At 43.1% G+C, this 15186-nt stretch overlaps 2 protein-coding genes across 2 annotated transcripts; both read right to left on the bottom strand.

Annotated features, from left to right (window-relative positions):
• Positions 1 to 2437: 2437 nt before the first annotated feature.
• LOC134284516 (uncharacterized) lies at positions 2438 to 3626 on the bottom strand (the record flags this gene model as incomplete). The annotated part of the gene is made up of 1 exon (XM_062843472.1): positions 2438 to 3626. A coding segment is annotated over exon 1 (1189 nt), but the record flags the coding sequence as incomplete, so codon positions are not given.
• A 6600-nt stretch (positions 3627 to 10226) lies between these two features.
• LOC134284515 (uncharacterized) lies at positions 10227 to 13760 on the bottom strand. The gene is made up of 4 exons (XM_062843471.1): positions 13710 to 13760; positions 13019 to 13599; positions 10529 to 12883; positions 10227 to 10290 (listed from the first exon to the last, which is right to left on the bottom strand). The coding sequence occupies exons 1-4, from the start codon at positions 13758 to 13760 to the stop codon at positions 10227 to 10229; spliced, it is 3051 nt and encodes a 1016-aa protein (XP_062699455.1).
• Between the last annotated feature and the right edge of the window lie 1426 nt (positions 13761 to 15186).

Consider the following 15186-nt stretch of genomic DNA (forward strand, 5'->3'; position numbering starts at 1 on the left):
GAGGGATGTAGGATCGTAGCAATCCATGATGTACGGTTAGATATTGTTATGGAATAAACTGTCATTGTTATTAAAACCACCGAACGAAGGAGTTTACAGTACCTAGGTGGTCACTTTTACGTTGTACATACGTACATACCTATAAGAGTTAGAATATGGCATCCTTGGTGATAATTGTAGGAAAAACAGTACCCTACAATTTTGCCGAACCTCACATTGTAGGAACATGCTTCTGAACAGAGTTATAGATAAATGAGTTTAACAACGGCCAGGTGAGTGAAAGCATCCGTGATAATCAAAATTCTGTTATGTCATTTAAAAAAAAGGCAACTAAATTTTCAAAGAGTAAGTTAATCATTTTAATAATGCAGCATAATTTGTTTCGTTCGTGATTTTTTGTTCCTCAATTCTTATATCAATGCTGTCCACGTGGATATTTGACATACCCCCACTCCCTTCTCCGTGGACAAGCGTGGACTTCTATCGGACCTCCTCCCCGCATCAAGAAGTTGTCCACGTGGTATATGGACGGCATAAAGATTTTTCACGGTAACTTTTACCCTTTTAGTATTCCCTGGATTTTTACCGGTGATTTCGAATTTCCGGAGTTTTCCGGAGTAAGGCATCGTACACAAATTACGTAACGCTATAGGGGGAGGGGGGAGCCCAGCGTAGCGTTACGACCCATACAAAGTTTTTCGGGCTTCCATACAAAAAGCGTTAAGAAGGGGGGGGGGGAGGGGGCCTGAAATGGCCAATTTTAGCGTTACGTAATTTGTGTACCATGCCTAATGATAATTAGATTATCCAATAATGGCAACTTTGCAGAACGCTAATTTTCACAGTTATGTATTGTGGTTCGAGAAGATCGAAATATTTTTCAAGTTATAACGATTTTTCAAAATTTTATATGGAAACGAGTTGGCAAACTTCAAACGCTGTTCTCTCAATTACTACTTTTTTACAAATGAGACTGTTATGCGAGCGAGGGTAGTGAAGACATAATCAAATTTGGCTCGGAGACAGACAATGGGTGAGGTCAATTTTTCGCATTTGTCAAAAAATATTTTTTTTTTTTTGGTCCGGATAAATTATAACCTTCCTGAAGAAGGCCCACACCAAGGGTCGAAACGTCGGATGAAATAGTATCACCCCGCTTATAATTTATCCGGACCGAAAAGCCAACCATAGAGGGATAACTCTGCCAATCCGTCGGTCGTTTCCACAATCAGCTCAAAAAATATTGATTCGTATTAGACAAACTTTCCAATGCATCTGCCAGCAATAATTGGTCGTCGATAGACATTTCAAGTGTAGGAAAGGACAGGAATGTTGTTGAGAAATTCGAAAGGCCACCGTTTTGTAAGTTGTCCGTACGACAGCTACAAAGCTGAAATTTTATTTGAAAGAATAGTTCAGTAAATGCTTATACAGTTTTGTTCTGCTCTTACATTTTCAGTGACTTTCGAATACAACAATTATTAGGTTATGTTTTCCGCGTTCACTCAGTGACGAAATCTACGCAACCAAAGGATCAAGAAATTAGCAAAAATCAAACATATTCGAACTAATCAAATTCACCTCGCAAAGAAAACATCAAGAATCAAAATAAATCAGGGTTTTTAACTATAAACTACGCCTTAAACTACCTTTTGTCCATAGAAATCACTTTTTCCTGGTTACTCTTGCTTGTTTTTTTCTTTCTTTTGTTCTTTCTTCTCTTTCTCCAATCCGTGTTCGAGGGATTTGACAGCAGTGTCACTCTCGTGCCCAGCGAGTTCGGCAACATCCCCCACCCCGTGAACTGCTGAAGATTCCGAAGCACCACAGACAAACAGACGTAGCTCTTAGAGGAAATTCATCAAAAACTTTTGCCCGGTGTCATTTTTATGAGCACACTGCCACCTGTTGGTAGAACCGCGCGCGACACTGTTGGCCATGATGGATTTCGATTTGACGTTTTGCTGACACGCACACTACTACACAAATTGCCTGTAACTTTCGTTTGCATCATTCAGCATCGTGTACACTGGCAAACGTCAAAGCGTTCGAACACTAGCGCATCTGGTGGAACGATCGCGCAAATCAAATGTAATTTGAATTGATCGTTAAATGCATGTGCCAAGCCGTTTTGAAGAGTGTTACGTCTGTTTGTCTGTGGAAGCACCATCCATACCGTTACTCGTCCTTGGTTGCACATCTAACAACGCCAGCTTGACTGCCGGCCTTGAAACAATCCCATTGGCTGTCAATACCTTTGCTCTCCTCACCTGGTCATTCGCTCCTTTGATTGTCTCCAAAATTCGTCCTCTGGTCCAGCTATTCCTCGTTTTCTCATCAATGATTACCACCAAGTCACCTGGCTCCAATGGTTTGACCTTTTCAAACTACTTTGTGCGACGCGTTAACATTGGGAGGTATTCTAGTACCCACCTACCCCAGAACTTGTCAACGATCCTTTGCGTAGCTTTATGGATGTCTCGAAGGCCACTCTCTTTGTCTACGAATGCGATTACCGGTTGGTTTACTCCGTTGAACCCGTACAACAAAAAGTGATTAGGGGTCAGGGCTTCACTATCTGCCTGATCCAGAGGCACGTAGGTTAATGGTCGCGAGTTGATAACGCCCTCCGCCTCAAGTAGTATCGTCTCAAGCATCTCATCACTGGGGTGCGGCGTGCTATCTGAAATAACCTTCATGGCAGTTTTTACCGACCTTACTAGCCGCTCCCATGGTCCACCCATATGGGGCGCCGCCGGCACATTAAAGTACCAAGTTGTGTGCGTATTGGTAAAGGTTGAGGCACATTCTTGGTTGACCTGCTGCATCTTCTGTTGCTCCTCAGTCAGCTGGCGGTTGGCTCCCACGAAGTTGATTCCATTATCCGAATATACCTCACGTGGGGAACCGCGTCGCGCAATAAATCTTCGGAACGCCATAATGAAGGACTGTGTTGACAGGCTGTGGGCAACTTCTAGGTGGATAGCTCTTTCTGTGAGGCAGGTAAAAAGAGCTACCCATCTCTTTACCACACTACGTCCTATTCTCACTTCCAGAGGACCGAAATAGTCCACGCCGACAAAGGTAAATGCGCGCACGAATGGAGTAAGTCGAACCCTGGGCAGCGGTGCCATCATCGGTGGGTTTGGAGTGGCATTTCTTACTTTACAAACTTGACAGCATCGGGACACCTTCTTAATCAGACTACGTAGGCCGACGATGTAGAACTGTTGTCGCACCGTTTCATTGTTTCCGTGTAGTAGGCGTCGATGGAAACTGTCAGTGACTAGCACGGTGATCGAGTGTTGTTTGGGCAGTATCACTGGAAATTTGGCGGAGTACGAAGCTTCTGGTGCCGCCTCGATTCTGCTTCCCATTCGGATGAGACCGCGAGTATCCAGGAACGGACTCAACTTGAAAAGAGGACTTGATTTACTAACTGTCTCCTGATTGGTTAAGGCCGCAATTTCGTCGGGATACGCCTGGGCTTGGGCTTGTTTTAGCAGGGTGTATTCGGCGTTCTGAATCTCAGTGCTTTGAAGTACTGCTCCCCGCTCCTCAACTGGAATTTTCTTCTGCAGGATGCTGATCACACGATGGACGTACGCCACAGCTCGAACCCACATTGGAGTAAATCACATCAAAACCTGATCATAAGTGGAAAAACTCAAAATGATGTAATTAAGTTTTTCGTTGTGTTTTTGCTAAGTGTAGTTATTGTGTAATCGTTTGACAGCTAAGCAGTGTCCAAATGTTTTGTTTACGCTTATCAGAAGAGGTTAAGTGAAACTGAAGTTTAGCCGTTTTCTTTGATATAACTCACAGCGCGTGCTAGTTTTGACCATACAAAGTGAATGAAATTGATAGTCAATCAGTTCAACGATGCAGTTTGTTAAAGAAGATTAATGTTGTTATTCTGTTAATTTGAAACCCAAACAAATTGACGTTGAATTCACATACAATATATGAAAATATTGAAAAAAATATTTGATGGAATCCTTTACCGTACATTCAAAATGAAATAAGTTGATTTTCCGGCTGTTTCCGGGAAATCTGCTTTTAGTGTATGATAAAACTATTGTTCCTCTTTCAAATGCAGAAAGAAAACCTTCCGGATGTTTCCGATTTCAAAAGTTGCAACACTTTGAAAAAATCGTGATAATTATATTATTATATGATATTATTTGCCTTAAAACACTATTTATCCCTCTGAACGTATTTTTGCTGAAAACTAGAATTCAACAGCTTTCAAGCAAAAAAAAAAGAAGTTTAAAATCGGTCAACTGGTTCAAAAGTTGTGATTTTTTGAAAAATTTTATTTTCGAAAAATCTTGACTTTTACAATCATAAAATTGGTCACCCTAATGACGAAATAAAAAAATACGAAAACTATGAAATACGTTTCATTACTAATTTGGGTTGCATTTGGGTTGCGAAAATGCGTCAAAATAATTTTGATCAGTTTTGATGTACTAGGTGCTCCACTGTGGAACCATACGTTTCCAATAGGAAGCAATCAGTGAAGTACTAGATTGAAAGTAGTGAGCTGGATTTTTGTATGGTGAGATGATCAATTCGCCGTTTCTGCAATGAAATGGTGCAAACAGCGTGGGTTATATGATTTCTTGCCTAATTTGATACTGTTTGAGCAAAACTTTGGGTAACTGTGTTGCTCAAGTTGCAAGAAATAAATAATACAACAACACATTTACCCAAACTTTTGCTCAAATAGCATCAAATTAGGCAAGATATCATATAACCCAAGCTGTTTGCACCATTTCATTGCAGAAACGAAGAATTGATCATCTCACCATACAAAAATCCAGCTCACTACTTTCAATCTAGTACTTCACTGATTGCTTCCTATTGGAGAAACGTGCTACGTCGACCAATTGCTCCATTACGCTGCATCGGTGCAAGAATGTGGGACGCAGTTCTTCGTTGGTGGTGTTCATCGATTCACGTGATTGCCTTGGCCACTCGCTTTTGTCCCTGGTGAGAAACTCGGGCCCGGAAAACCAGCGATTATTACTGTCGAATGTTGGACCGGAAGACCACTTCGTAGCTTCGTCGGCGACGTTCAAATTAGATGGCACGTATCTCCACTCCTCGATGGTAGTTAGCGACAGTACTTCACCCACGCGAAATCCGACAAATTGGTGATATTTTCGACTATCGGAACGGAGCCAGGCCAGTACCGTGGATGAGTCTGTCCAGAGGTATTTCTTGCTGATCGGCAGATCCAAGGAAGAACAGAGTGATTGCATCAAGCGTGCCCCGATCATCGCGGCCTGTAACTCCATTCTTGGAATCGAGAGCGATTTGAGGGGGGCTACCTTTGTTTTTGAAGCCACAAACGTACATCTTTTACCGCTAGGGCAGTCAGTTCGCAGGTAACCCGAATAAAAAATACAGTAGAAAAACCGAATGTTGTATTGTAACAGTACTATTTAAAACCATATTGTTACAATAAACACCACTGTAAAAATAAAAAATACAAAAACAATAAGATGTAATGTTAGACACCATACAGTGAATTGTAAATGAGATTTTTACAATATACTATACGGGTTGTTAAGTATCGTAACAATATAAAAACATATTTTTCTCCATATATATTTTTTTACAAAACCATACATTTTATTGTAAATGAATTGTTCGAAATACTGATTCGTGGGCTTTAATATACCGTACATTGTATGGTACACGTATGGTTTCAAACAATAAAATGTACCGTAAATATCATGTGATTTATGGTCTGTTTCGGCCTGGGCAGTCTTGGGAAACAGCAAAAACGGATTTGCCTTTTTATCCGACGGTTTCGGTTTTTATTAAACCTTTTTCAAGGATTCTGAAATGAATAGTTCGGTTTTTTACACTCTAGATTTTGACGGTTTTTAACCCTAACTCTGTACTCACATAGGCTCGTTTTTTTGTACTGTTCATGGGTGTAATTGTCCATGTATGTTCGTCATTTATGCAAATGGCGCCTACTTCTGCTGTGGGGACAAAATTCTTGGTTTGATTTTTTATTTTTAAATTTTCCTCCTACGCTTACTTACTGCGGTTCGTATCGATATTTGAGCGACTCACTGTACTATTTTAAAGTTTGTACGACCGGTATAAAAGCTCGTTTTTGCTTTTTGCTGTGGGTTTTAGTCACTTTTCGCCTACGCTTTTTCGTCGACTTTTTTCCTCAATCTAGGTTGACAGTTGACAGTTTTTTCATTGTGTGTGTGACGTAATAGAAGCATTTGGTAGTGTGGGATTGTGGTGCAATTTGTCCATATTACCAATTTGTGATTATGTGTATGTGTGTTTTAACATGATTATTTTAATGTGTGTTTTCAGTTTGTGTTTTGTTTATACTCCCTATTTCGTGCAATATACCGGCATAGATTGCGTGGAGGCCTTCGGTATCAGTTCTTCTATTTATGCTATTCGCGTGTTTTGCGATATGGCACATCTCTAAGAACTGAAGTGTTTGTTTCCTATTTGCTCTGTCAAAAATCTTCACTTGTTTTAGGTCGAAACGGTGGCTCTCAGTTATGCTGTGGTACAGAAGTGCTGTTTTATCACCTAGCGAAGCTATCTGTGGATCTGATATTTGTTTTCCCTGCTCTATTAGTTTGTCTAAGGTGTTATAATGTGTTTTATGACCATATATCCTTGTTTTCAGGCGGTTTGTTGTCATGCCGATGTAACAGGCCCGGCAATCGCAACACGGTATGCAGTAGATGATGTTTGATTGGCTGTCTGGGGGTACAGGATCCTTCACCTTGGAGAACAGTTTGCCTATCGTTTGAACGTTGTATTTCGCGATCCGAATGTTTGTGTAATCGCGTTTAAAGACCCTCGGACAGGTGGGGAATGTATGGAATGGAGCGGTAGGTATACTCCGGGTTTCCTACTGTCGGTTGACTCCCGTCGGCATGATTTATCGGTTGAGTCCCGATGATGTCGTTGGTAGTTCTCTCATTCATGCGGTTTGCTATTCTCCTCCTCAATGGTTGAGGGTATCCGTTCATCTTGAGGTGTTCTACGATTTTTGTTTTTGCTTCGATGGGGAGGTCCGTGGAAAGCTGATTCACTCTTTTTGCAAAGTTTTGGGCCATGTTTAGTTTTTGTTTCAGTGGGTGAAATGATAGGTAGTTTAAGAATCTACCGCTGGCAATCGGCTTTTGGTACCATTGGGTTCTAACCATCTGGTTACTTTGACGGATCAATAGCATATCCAAATATGGTAACTTGTTGTCCATCTCTAGTTCATACGTGAACTGGATATGGACGTCATAGCTATTAAATGTGTCGAGTATATGCTGTACCTGGTCAAGCGGAATTGCAGTGATCAAATCGTCCACAAACTTTTTTAGGAATGGGAGTGGTATCTTCAGGGTTCGGGTGACCTGGTCCAAGAGTGATTCCATTACCCAATCGGCAACGTGTGACGATAGCGGATTCCCCATGGCTGTGCCGAATATCTGCGCGTAGTGTTGGCCATCGTATTTGAAATAACTGGAGTCGATACAGTACTCCACTATTTCAAGAAACAAATCCAGGCATATATTTGTGTTTTTGCTAATCTCATCCCACCTCATAATGATGCAATTTATCACCACCGATTTGGGAATTGAGGTGAATAGTGCAGTTACATCCAACGATATTAGGACGTGATTTTCGGGCAGAGTGACATTGTTGATGAACTCACAGAATGTGAACGAATCTTGGACGTTGTAGGAACTTACCAGTGACTTCTGTAGGATTTTTCCTACGTATTTGGACAGGTTGTATGATGGAGCTGTCATGTTTGGAACTACGGGTCGCAGTGGTAATCCTGGTTTATGGGCTTTTGGTTGGCCGTAGATTCTCGGGCAGACGGAGTTGTATTTGGTGAGCTGTCTAGCCGTTCGGTCATCTATTAGATCCAGATTTCGTAACCGCTTGGGTCTTTAAACGCGATTACACAAACATTCGGATCGCGAAATACAACGTTCAAACGATAGGCAAACTGTTCTCCAAGGTGAAGGATCCTGTACCCCCAGACAGCCAATCAAACATCATCTACTGCATACCGTGTTGCGATTGCCGGGCCTGTTACATCGGCATGACAACAAACCGCCTGAAAACAAGGATATATGGTCATAAAACACATTATAACACCTTAGACAAACTAATAGAGCAGGGAAAACAAATATCAGATCCACAGATAGCTTCGCTAGGTGATAAAACAGCACTTCTGTACCACAGCATAACTGAGAGCCACCGTTTCGACCTAAAACAAGTGAAGATTTTTGACAGAGCAAATAGGAAACAAACACTTCAGTTCTTAGAGATGTGCCATATCGCAAAACACGCGAATAGCATAAATAGAAGAACTGATACCGAAGGCCTCCACGCAATCTATGCCGGTATATTGCACGAAATAGGGAGTATAAACAAAACACAAACTGAAAACACACATTAAAATAATCATGTTAAAACACACATACACATAATCACAAATTGGTAATATGGACAAATTGCACCACAATCCCACACTACCAAATGCTTCTATTACGTCACACACACAATGAAAAAACTGTCAACTGTCAACCTAGATTGAGGAAAAAAGTCGACGAAAAAGCGTAGGCGAAAAGTGACTAAAACCCACAGCAAAAAGCAAAAACGAGCTTTTATACCGGTCGTACAAACTTTAAAATAGTACAGTGAGTCGCTCAAATATCGATACGAACCGCAGTAAGTAAGCGTAGGAGGAAAATTTAAAAATCAAAAATCAAACCAAGAATTTTGTCCCCACAGCAGAAGTAGGCGCCATTTGCATAAATGACGAACATACATGGACAATTACACCCATGAACAGTACAAAAAAACGAGCCTATGTGAGTACAGAGTTAGGGTTAAAAACCGTCAAAATCTAGAGTGTAAAAAACCGAACTATTCATTTCAGAATCCTTGAAAAAGGTTTAATAAAAACCGAAACCGTCGGATAAAAAGGCAAATCCGTTGTTGCTGTTTCCCAAGACTGCCCAGGCCGAAACAGACCATAAATCACGTGATATTAGGTCCACAGTCGCAAAACAATTCTTGTAGAGTACCGTAAATATATTGTTTTTAATTGTAATTTCACTACTGGTTATAAATTTAATCATGGTTTTGGAATGGTTCTCTTTTGTTATGTTGTATTGTTTTACATTAGATAAACCATATAATGTTATATTATCTCGTCATGTTCCTTCGATAATGGCAGTTCTAGCCAAACTAACCTAAACTCGTCTAAGTCTGAGTAGCCTCTCATTGCATTAACAGTTGAAGCTTAAGCTTCCATGTCCCACCAGCCAGATAACCGGGTTTTGCAAACTAAGCATTATTTGTGGCAACACTTTGAGCGGCATGATGGAACTATGCCTAGCGCGCTAAGTGCTATTAGACCACTAATGTAGTTGCATGAAGTGGGTGACGAGGTACATAAGTATCATTACAGCGTGCTTAACCATTATTGCAATATTGAGGCTCCAATTTGACTGAACTATGAAATGTGTACATAACAACTCATGAGAAAACTGTCAAGTTCGATTCAACTATAAGTTAGGTTAAAAAGCGAAGACGAACTTATTTCAGAAGTCGTTTCAGTGTCCAGTCCAGTCCTTATGTTAAAAATGTCAAAGATAAATCGCATTTAATTCGGTTGTTGTACAAGGCAATTTCACATGAGAGAAGAAGAGAAAGAATAGTGTTGAACTCATCCACTGATTTACGGTAATCTGGCCTGCGTCTTTCCGGGTTGACCTACTTCGTATTCCTCTCATCGCACTCTACATACCTAGCCCACCATATCTCTTGGATATGCAGTCCTTAGGACACCTGGTTTACCACTTTATTTAAACATTTTATTGACTTTAAATAGATGTTTCAACTTATTCACTTTTTTCTCTTTCATTTCCTTTGCAACAAAAATGTCACGGACATCAACAAAACAAAGCACGGAAAAAATCATGAACTGAATAAAAAATTAAAAATGCACGCAAAAAGATTGTTTCGGAATAGTGAATGGTTCAAACGTAAGAAAAACAGTATAATATATTGTTACATAAAGATCGGATGTAAATGTATAATAGCTACCAATATGCAAAGCTTTTAGCGAACCATTCCATTACAATACACTATATTGTAGCTGGTACACTGTATGGTACAGGAATGGTTTTCACCAAATACCCTATGGTTAGTTTTTATCCGGGAAGCGACGCAAGCATAGGCGCATTCGCTAGCGTCCACGAAAATGTGTACTTGCAACTGTTGTAGCGTCTTCGATGGAATGTCTGCGAAGTAGCATCTTGGCACTCGCACGTCTCCTATCTGTGCCAATAGCTCCGACCACCGATACCAACTATCCAGAAGGCGCTCTGATATCGGTTCATCCCAATTGGTTCCAGTTCTCCAGACTTCTTGCATTAGGATTTTCCCATGAATCGTGTAGTGGGAAATGAATCCTAGTGGGTCAAATATTCTCATCACTAATTGAAGTACTTGCCTCTTCGTAGGGATCTCACATCCGTTGAGCAGTTGCGGGATATTTAGACATGATGCATCGAACGTGAATACGTCTGCTTTCGGATCCCAGATCAGTCCCAGTACACGATCGCCGATCGTTTGCTTGCCACAGTTGATGGGCTTCCCTGATGTTTCTTCGCATTCTCCGATGGCGGCAAGGACTTCCGAAGAATTAGACCGGAATTTCCGGATCTCGAAACCGGCATCGGAATGGACGATCTTCACTTGATTCACGAGGTCGATGGCTTCTTCCACCGTATCGGTGCTATCAAGAAAATCATCGACGTAATGGTTTTCCGTAATAGCTTTAGCTGCTCGTGGGTACATCGAGGCGTGTGCGTCGGCGTTTCTGTTTTTTATATATTGCGCCGAGCAGGGCGAACAGGTAGCGCCGAATGTGGCGACATCCATTACGTAGACCTCGATTTCATCCTTTGGATCGTAGCGCCAGAGAAATCGTTGGTATTGCTTGTCCGCCGATCGATTCTCAATTTGGTGGAACATTTCGCAGATGTCACCACACACTGCGATGTTCCTTTCTCGGAACCGGAGAATCACTGACACCAACGATACTAGCAAATCTGGTCCCTTAAGAAGAAGATCATTAAAGCTGGTTCCTTGGACCTTCGCCGCCGCGTCCCAAATAAGCCGAATTTTTCCGGGCTTTCTGGAATTGACGACTACACCCAACGGTAGGTACCACACATGACGTGGATCTGTGTCTTGAAGCTCCTCCGCAGATGCTTTATGCGCGTAACCTTTGTCGATGTAATTTCCAATCTGCTGTCCAACGTTCTTTGCCAGTTCTGGATTCCGCGCTAAACGTCTTTCGAGGCTTTTCAAACGATTGATCGCCATTGGTAGGCTGTCTGGAAGCGACGGACTGTCTGCTCGCCATAACAGACCGGTTTCGTACCGAGTCCCCTTCTTGACTGTAGTCTGTTCCAAAATTTGAACCGCACGTTTGTCGTCGTCAGCCTCCGGTTTCACTGTTACCGCACTTTCCTCGACAGCGAAGTAGTTCCTCATTGCTTCGTGCAAAGACTGATTCGTCATAGATTCTTCGAAGTGATGATTCAGATGCACGGATAGCTGGACTCCATCAGACTCCTTTCCGAATGCGCACCAACCTAACCTGGTTTTTACGACGACTGGTCCACCGTTTTTTCCTTCACGTGTTTTGAGGGCAGTAAGCAGTCGCACGTGCTCCAATCCAATGATCATTTGGGGAACGACATTCGAGTAGTTTCGGAGAGGTAACCCCGCCAGGTGCGGGTAGGTCTCAGCTAGGCTGTCGTAATGGAACGACTGCTCAGGTAGATGCAACTCATCAACTGTTTGAATATTGTTGATAGCGTACTTTTGCTTGGAATTTTCACCAGCGATAGTCAAGCTTACGCGTTTCGAACCTTTCTCTTCTCTCGTTATATTGCCGGTCCACGACAGCCACAGCGAAGCCGATGGCCCATCCAGCCCTAGCTGTTCAGCGACTCCTGCCTCCAGAAGCATAGTGCTGGAACCGTCATCGAGAAAGGCGAAGATGGTAACGGTCTTACCATTGGCGAAAAGTTTCACGGGGAGATAACGGAATAGCGAGACGGATTGACACCGGTGGTGATTTTGATGTGCCTGCAGATTGTCATCCGTCTGACGGGGTACTTGTTCGTGTTGCGTATACTGGGCGTGTAGCATGGGGTGGTGGCGCGATCGACAATTATCTAGTCCGCATTCTCTCCTCGAACGACACGGCCATTTCCGGTGGGGCACCAGGCATGTTCTGCACAAATTTTTCGTCCACACGGCTTTCCAGCGAGCGTCCACAGTCAGGGAACGGAACGTTTCACAATTGGAAATTTGATGGCTCTCTTCTTCACAGTAGGTGCAGGTTTTGAATGGTCTGTCCTGAATTGGTTCTGGGGTTTGTTCCGCATTTTCCGGTTCTTCCGAGCGATCCTTACAGTGGACGAACAGCTTCTCTTTATGCTTGTCCATCCTGGATCCTTTGGTGTTTGCGTGGTATGACTCCGAGTTGACGAGCAAATCCGAGGCCAGACAGACGAGATTCGAGATAAATGAATTAAACGTCGCCAAGTTGACATTCAATTGCGTCTGTTTGAAACTGCTCCACTGTAGTTTGAACTGCGTAGGTAACTTCTCCACCAGCTCGTTAAGGAGGAGCGGGTTTGTCAGATGGGCTTGTTGCTCCGACAGAACCATGTGATCAATCAGATTTTGAACTGTTAGTCCATAATCGACGATCGATTTCAAGTTATCAGCTTTCGGGGTCGGTGAAGACCGAACACGTCGAAGAAGGGAATTGATGAGGATCTCTGGCCTTCCGAATAACATGTGAAGCGTGTCTATTACATTCGTCACTGACGAAGGTAGCAGCAGACGGCTTCTAACCGATTCAAGTGCGTTTCCTCGAAGACATCGCTGCAGTCTTGACAGGTTCTCGGCATCACTTTACCCACAGACGGCAGTGGAATTCTTGAAGCTGCTGTAAAAGATTGGCCAATCCTCTGGATCACCGGAGAAGGTTGGTAACTCGCGTGTCATCACTTGTCTGGCGGCGAGCTGAGATGCTGTTGGACAAGGTGACGCTGCATCAGGGTAGCAGTTCCTCTGGTACTGGTAGGAGTCTTCTCGGATCGATGCGGGTGCAGTTTGCATTTTCCGGAACGTCGGTGGTGAAATACCATGTTGCGTGACGCCAGAATCCAGTGCTCTGGCGTGTCCTCGATCGTCGATAGGTAGGTTGTACTTTCTCGTGTGTTTGCTGTCATGGTATCGGTCATCCAGTTGTTCTGGTACGAGTATGCTTGGAGGTGCGGCCCAGTTGACGGGTGCGTCGGTTCGAACTGGTAATTGTTTCGTGATTTTTCCGACGCAAGATGATGTGGCATTATCACACCCTTTCGATGGAACTGGCCCAGCCACGAGAAGCGAGATAGATTCCGCGTGAGATGGGAGTGTTGAGGAAGACTTCGGCGTAGTTGGGTGCAGAACGGGACCAGCGAGAGCTTGATTATCCAACTTCCTCGAAACTGACTGCGTTCCAGAGACAGGATTTATCAGAGTTAATCTTTCCACGGCTGCCAGAATACCGGCCTCGGCATGTTCGCCCTCTGGCACTACACCGTACGTAACATTCAACTCACCGGCTGAGCTAGGTCCTTCAGGTACTTTTCTTGCTCCTCTAGCTTCCTCATTCGGATCTGGTTCTGCTGCTCTAGTAGATCCAGACGGAGCTGAATCTTTCTGGACTTCTTACTGGATGTAGACGTATACGCAGACGCCGCCGAGTTGGAGTCAGCGGCAACTTCACACATCCATGAGCGGCTTGAGCCAGCAATCGAATCGGATACTCCAGCACATCCGTAATGCTCCCATGCATCACAACCATCACAGCAGACCATGTCATCGATTTCGTCCGGTTGATCGCACTTCTTGCAGTGCTTACCTTCTCCCGAGGCGCTCTGCATCCTCTTCCTTTTGGGTTTCAATCCTACTTCGGAGTTGAAAATCTTTGTAGTTTGTTGAGAAATTCGAAAGGCCACCGTTTTGTAAGTTGTCCGTACGACAGCTACAAAGCTGAAATTTTATTTGAAAGAATAGTTCAGTAAATGCTTATACAGTTTTGTTCTGCTCTTACATTTTCAGTGACTTTCGAATACAACAATTATTAGGTTATGTTTTCCGCGTTCACTCAGTGACGAAATCTACGCAACCAAAGAATCAAGAAATTAGCAAAAATCAAACATATTCGAACTAATCCAATTCACCTCGCAAAGAAAACATCAAGAATCAAAATAAATCAGGGTTTTTAACTATAAACTACGCCTTAAACTACCTTTTGTCCATAGAAATCACTTTTTCCTGGTTACTCTTGTTAGAGGGACAACGATCTCCTATTAATATTATTATTTTGTGCCAGCCTAATGATTGTACCAGCCTAATGTTGTTTTCTCTGCTGGCTACGCATGGTGCGCCATTTTGTTATTCCAAAAAGTGAACTCGCTGTGTACGCATCGTTGTGTTAATAAATCTTTAGTTATACGTTATTAATTTAAACTCTAGACTTTCATTCCACTGCAAACCTCATCCCAATAGGTTTTGGGTCCAGTAAACGTGGAAAGTGCGTGAGTTTCGTCGTCGCGAGTGTGAATTGTGTGGACATTTGTCGGTCCGGGAAAATCGCGTTCGATCGTGTCGAAAAGACAAGATGGCGGATTCGAAAGTTCCGGTGGACAAGTTAAACGACCAGAACTACGCGATCTGGAAGTTTAAGGTGCGGCTTTTGTTGACGCGGGAGAAAGTGTTGGATGTGGTGACGAATCCGAAGCCGGCGAATGCGGATGCAGCCTGGGTCGAAAAAGACGAGAAGGCGCAGGCCATTATCGGATTGGCACTGGAAGACGGCCAACTGATTCACGTGATGCAAAAGTCCACGGCGAAGGAGATGTGGGATGCTCTGAAAGATTATCACGAGCGTTCTTCTCTTTCGAGCATAATTCACGTCGTACGTCAATTGATAACGTTGCGGATGCCGGACGACGGGGACATGGCGGAACATCTTAAGCAGATGACGGCGTTGCGGATTCGTCTGTCTGCTTTGGGCGAGGATGTGAAAGACCA

The sequence above is a fragment of the Aedes albopictus genome, unplaced genomic scaffold, assembly GCF_035046485.1.
Source record: "Aedes albopictus strain Foshan unplaced genomic scaffold, AalbF5 HiC_scaffold_24, whole genome shotgun sequence".
In the NCBI taxonomy this organism is placed as follows: Eukaryota; Metazoa; Arthropoda; class Insecta; order Diptera; family Culicidae; genus Aedes; species Aedes albopictus.